Source organism: Trachurus japonicus, chromosome 15 (assembly GCF_045865225.1).
Source record: "Trachurus japonicus isolate A0001 chromosome 15, Traja_1.0".
NCBI lineage: Eukaryota > Metazoa > Chordata > Actinopteri > Carangiformes > Carangidae > Trachurus > Trachurus japonicus.
This window is the reverse complement of record NC_140921.1, coordinates 24,033,389-24,038,653: the sequence shown is the minus strand read 5'-3', so window position 1 is coordinate 24,038,653 and position 5,265 is coordinate 24,033,389. Positions and strand designations below refer to the sequence as shown.

The window sequence follows — 5,265 nt, the reverse complement described above, 5'->3', positions numbered from 1 at the left end:
AGACTGAATGAAGATTATCAAGACTTGAGTCAGCAGCCCCATCGTCTTTAAGGCTGGTGACAGCACAGTGCATAAGATATGCAAACCCTTTATATTGTTGAGCACACTAGAACAATTCTGTTTAAACACTGTCACTAACACAATCAAAAACAACTGAATTCAGCACATTCAGTATAACTCTAAGGGATCAATGTATTCCTTTCATTGCCGTTAAAACAATGCAATTCACCGGTATATTATAGCGTCTAAATTGCTGATGTAACTTTACCAGCAAACAACACTGACAAATAATGCTGGCTGCAGCACTTTCAATGTGATAGCCTGGTTTGTGCCACTGAAAGTTGCTATACTTCCTATAGCCGTGCTTTACACAGATGAAAATGTTGGACCACGTTCTGCACTCTCAGGCTTTTAACAAACATGGGCAGCTCTAAATTATGCAAGCAGTCACTGGTGAGGGAGAGATTATGCAAAGAAAGTACACGAGAAGGAGCCTATTGTAAAAGTGTCATTTTTCTCTCACTGTAGCACTTGTGTCAATGCAATTAATTTTTTATATTCATTTTTTCGCTCTATTATATTATACTTGTGCTGAACTTCTGCCGCCAATAATCACCTGCCCAGAATGTCAGTGCACGCCTGGGGATGATAATAAACAGGCTTCCTTATTGGAGAATCATTTATCCATCTGCAGTGTTGCCCCTCGGTTGTGTGTTCTGTCTTATGGCTCCAGCACCAGAGCGTTCAACCCAGAGAACTGCACAGAGGATTCATTCACATGTTCTTCTCGTCCGAATCAGAAATCTGCCAAGTGACGACAATCTCACTCACGATGAATGACATCGCAAAGGCACCACTTCAGTAATTAAGTAGTCTCTAATTGAAGATTGAACCGGAGCGAAAGAAGAAATCATTGTCTATTTTCTTTTGTAACCCAGGTTAATTAAAGGACATTTGCAGAATTTTAATTAGAAAGTGAAATATAATCAATCGGTCCAATAACTTTTAAATGATTTCATGAACCCCCCCCCTTACAGCTAGTGAAAGAGCAGGAAAGCCTTTATCTTGTACACAATACTTTATCAAAGAATCACATATAAAAACACACGTCTTTCAGGAGAAAGCTTTAACCTTTGTTTTCGTTCTCTTTGCTTTGATTCTCTCATCGGTTGCTCCCTCTGACTTGGTCGTGTTAAAGCCCTCGACTACTACGAACATTCGAGCAACACAAATACACACCACAGCACACAGACCCTTAGGTTTAACATCAGAATGCAACACACACAATTCAAAAATATATCCTCTAATCTTGCAGTAGTTGCCTTTTTTCTTTTGTACAATTAGAAAAAATACACAGTTAACTGGATTCACTGGGTGGGGTGGGTGGGTGGGTTGTGGGGGGAGGGGGAGGGGGGGGGATTCTTTAACAAAGTCACAAGTGATACTGTATTTTTGCACCATGACAGCTTTGGATACAGCGCTGCTCTATCCTCGCTAAGTGTCTGCAGTGTCCTGTGTGCCATGAAGCATCAGCAGAGATCATGATCTCCTGTGTCTGTTCACATGAGTGTTCACATGCCCTAAAGGTGTGGAGCATTGTGCCCTGCCAAGCGTCCTGAGGGTCATATCTGTTTTTATATATTCATATCGACATTTCCAGGATTCACCTCACCATTCTGTCATGTGTGCTCGCACGTCGTCACCTCGGGGAGGGGCGTCTGGTCCTGCATGACCACTTGAGGTGGGGTGGGGGCAGGACGAGCGTGGGCCACCGAGTTCTTCTGCATCTCAACCCCGAAGGCAGGAGGAGCGTTCTGCAACTGTCTCCTGTACTGCACGAAGCTGCAGGTCTTTAAGATTATAGCCAGGACGTTCTTTCCTATCAGGATCCCGGACACCCTGGCGTCCCTGTACAGGATCATGTTCCCACCGCGGATGAAGAGCGTGATGACGTTGATGGTCACCAGGCTGAGGATGGGGTACAGCAGCATCTTGTGGGGCACGATGTTGATGCCCTGCATGCTGATCTCGCTCAAGGACACGCAGGGCAGCACCAGCAGCAGGATGTAGCAGTAGAAGAACATCAGGCCTTCCGCCCACAGAGGGAGCCCCTTCTTTTGAGGCTCCCACAAGTTGGCTTGGATGTCCAGAATGTCCAGCAGGTCCACCACCACCCAGAAGAGTCGGTTGCGGATCTCCTCTCGCTTCTTGAAGGCGCGTACGTACTCCATGTGGTCGATAGCGACCAGCACCACGAACAGCACCGGGATGCAGATGGAGAGCAGTAACGTCAGCGCCTTCCTCGCCAGAGCGTCCAGGCTCTTCCGGTCCGCCTTGTAGTTTTGATACACAAAGTAGACTTTGATCTCCAGAACGAAAATGTAAAGGAACCAGAGGATCATGGCGTAGCCTCGTTTGGCCGTGCGCACCTCGGCGCCCACCCACACGGCTACGTAACGCAAAACGATGAGGAAGCAGATGTCTCCCACCATCACCATGATGCAGATGCCGATCTTGCGGGGGCCGTGGTTCTGCTCCACCAGGTAGGCATCAATCAGCGCCATGCTGCTCATGATCAGGATGGTGGACAGGCACACGTGGGGCTTGTTGGTGGGAGGTGGGGGTACCATCCTTGCCTAGCTGAGAGGAGGAGGAGGAGGAGGAGTGTTGTCGAAGAGGGGGCGTGGGGGTGAAAGGGGTCCTCAGTTTGTCCGGTGAGGAGGCAGATAAGATAGTGCTGCTAGACAGCAGTGTTCCCCTCCATTGCTTCTACCTTGGCCAGAATCCAGGATGCATTAATAGGATTCACACAGATCACTTCAATCAATCTCCGCCTGTGCCCAAGCCACCTGCCGGGTAGACAGTACCCCTTATTTAGTAAATTATGTTCATAGGCAAATGGACTGTAAACATACAGGTTCTCTAATGCAAAAATTAAATAAAAAAAATCTCAGGATGCCTGTCTGCCTTTCACACCCTGATAAACATCCATTAAATACAACAGCATAATCAATGAGTGACAATTTCTGTTATTAAAAGAGAGAAGAAAAAAAAGCTGCTGCAACATGCTGTCCTTACAGATTCACTCTCGACACCCTTGTTTTCATACAAGCTTAAACCTTGGATATATAAATCCAGCTGAATACTCACTTGTGTCCCTCTTTGTACTTTATCCTAATGACTGGCAGCGAGCGATCATCCATGAGACTGCACTGGGAGATCACAAAGCCCATCTGTAATCCACAGGAGGAGAGAGAAGAAAACGCACGGGATCCTCTCCTTCTCTGACAGGCGTAAATCCACCAGTCATGGATATATTTTCTTTCTTTTCTTTTTTTTTCTCTTTCTTTTTTTTCAGGCAAAAGAGAAATCCCAAAATATTGCCGTCATAATCCACTTACTGCTGAGACTGAATCAGGAGGAAGCATCTTAATGGTCACAAAGACTGCTCTCAATTTCTGCAACTAAGAATAGAGGTTATTTTGTGTTGTGCTCAGATAGAAGATTTAAACCCCAACTCCACAAAGGGAAAAAAAGCACAAAAAAAGTGCTAAAGTTAGTGGGAAAAAATCTCTGCAGTAAGTCGTACTTAAAAGAGATTTTCCACTCCAGAAGTTTTCCTCTCCAGCATCCACCATCCCTGCTGGACATGGAAATGAAACATTTTGTGGCTGTTTTCCTCTTTCTCAGCCTGTAAGTTTCGAAAGGAAAAAAAAAAGCAAAGCAGGGTTGTGGTGAATCTTTTTAAATGCAGCGTGTGTCTGACTGTCCTTCCCCTCTCAGCTGTGTGCATGTGTGTCTTCCCATGTTGTGTTCCTGTGCTGCGCAGGTTTCAGCTGTCTCCACGCTTCGTTGTCGCTGTAAAATGTTGCCCCCCCTCCTCCTCCTCCTCTCCCCCCCTTGGCGAGGTCCTGGCTGATGCGCCGTTTTCTGTCTCTTGCTCAAGCGGCTTTTGCCAGGGACACCGGGATCAACAGCGCCAGTGGATTCCCCCTGCCTGCCTCCACTCAGCACGCTCTGCCAGCACCACCAGCGCTGTGATACTCCAACGCTGCCTTGCCTCCTCTGTCCGTCTGTCTCTGCACACTTCTCAGCCGGCTCTGCGAAGTCAGGGGAGATGCTCCTCTGGTGCTTTTCTCTCTCTCTCTCTCTCTCTCTCCCTCCCTCTCTTTCTTTCTCACTCTCTCTCTCACTCGCAGCTATACCCTCCTCTTCCTTCTCCCTCTTCTGCTCAAGTAAAGGCACTTGCTGTGTGGAGGTGACGCTCAGCAGACCACAGCTGCAGAGAGAGGGAGAGAGGAAACAGAGAGAGAGAGAGAGAGAGAGAGAGAGAACACTTTTCCAGGGGGTGGAGAAAGGCGGGGAGGGGAGGGAAGACGAGCCAGCCTTTTGCAGCTTAGCTGAATGCACAACTTCTCTCTCTCACCCTATTTTTTTTCCTCTCACTTCCCTCTCTTCTTTTCACATTGTGTCCTGTGCTGATATCCTATTTTCTTGGGCTGTTTCTTTTTTGGCTCCTTGAAAAAAAAACAACCCTGGTTTCCTTCTTCTTTGAGAAGCCCATTAAGGCGCCCGTACATTTTCTCCTCTCCATCGAGTTCGAAGTGCGGGGATGAAAAGTGATCCGGAGAAGGGGGGGGGTGGGGGAAGATGCTCTCCAGTATGGGATGTAGAAAACCAGCTTCCCAGCAGGCTGAGTGTCTGCAGTCTGGGGAGACATGGGGTGGAGGGAGGGGGCGGGAGGGCAGGGAGGGGAGGTAGGGGAGGAGGGGGTGTGAGGCTTGTGGTGGCTCCTCCTGACACAGAGTCTTTCTATTGATCTACTGACAGAGCAGTGAATCAGGAGACAGAGATGGGGCCAGAGACCAAAAGAGATGAGGGGTAAGGGGAGATGGGGAGGTACAGATGTGGGGGAGAGCCGAGAAGAAAGAGTAGGGGGAAGGGGGGGTGAAAAGATGAAAGAAGAAAAAAAAAAGAGAACAGGAGATGTGTGGGGAGGGACTAAATGTCAAGGGAACATTTTTATCCTCTGAGATGCAATAATGCCTGTGCTGGGAGATAATACTTATGCAAAAATGTGTAAAGGTAGGAGAGAAGGCTGGTGTGTTTGCTCTGCCATGCAGCGTGCACTACACCACTAGCTCTGTTTATCCAGCTGGGCCAATTAGCGATAATCCTTCCTCAGAGGAACCAAACTGCTTTCATTACTACAGTACGAAGCCATTTACCGCTCACTCGCTGAATGGCAGTTATTGAAGAGTCCAA

General features: G+C 47.7%; 1 protein-coding gene across 1 annotated transcript; it reads right to left on the bottom strand.

Moving 5' to 3' along the window:
- Positions 1 to 1,041: 1,041 nt before the first annotated feature.
- Positions 1,042 to 3,805, bottom strand: LOC146973753 (transmembrane protein 121). Its single transcript, XM_085800654.1, has 2 exons — positions 3,151 to 3,805; positions 1,042 to 2,849 (listed from the first exon to the last, which is right to left on the bottom strand). Exon 2 carries the CDS (start codon positions 2,628 to 2,630, stop codon positions 1,680 to 1,682), a length of 951 nt encoding a protein of 316 aa, XP_085656780.1. The 5' UTR covers positions 2,631 to 2,849; positions 3,151 to 3,805; the 3' UTR covers positions 1,042 to 1,679.
- Positions 3,806 to 5,265: the final 1,460 nt, after the last annotated feature.

Excerpts from the sequence above, each read along its gene's own strand:
- LOC146973753 (XM_085800654.1), bottom strand. The coding sequence starts at position 2,630 with ATGGTACCCCCACCTCCCACCAACAAGCCCCACGTGTGCCTGTCCACC.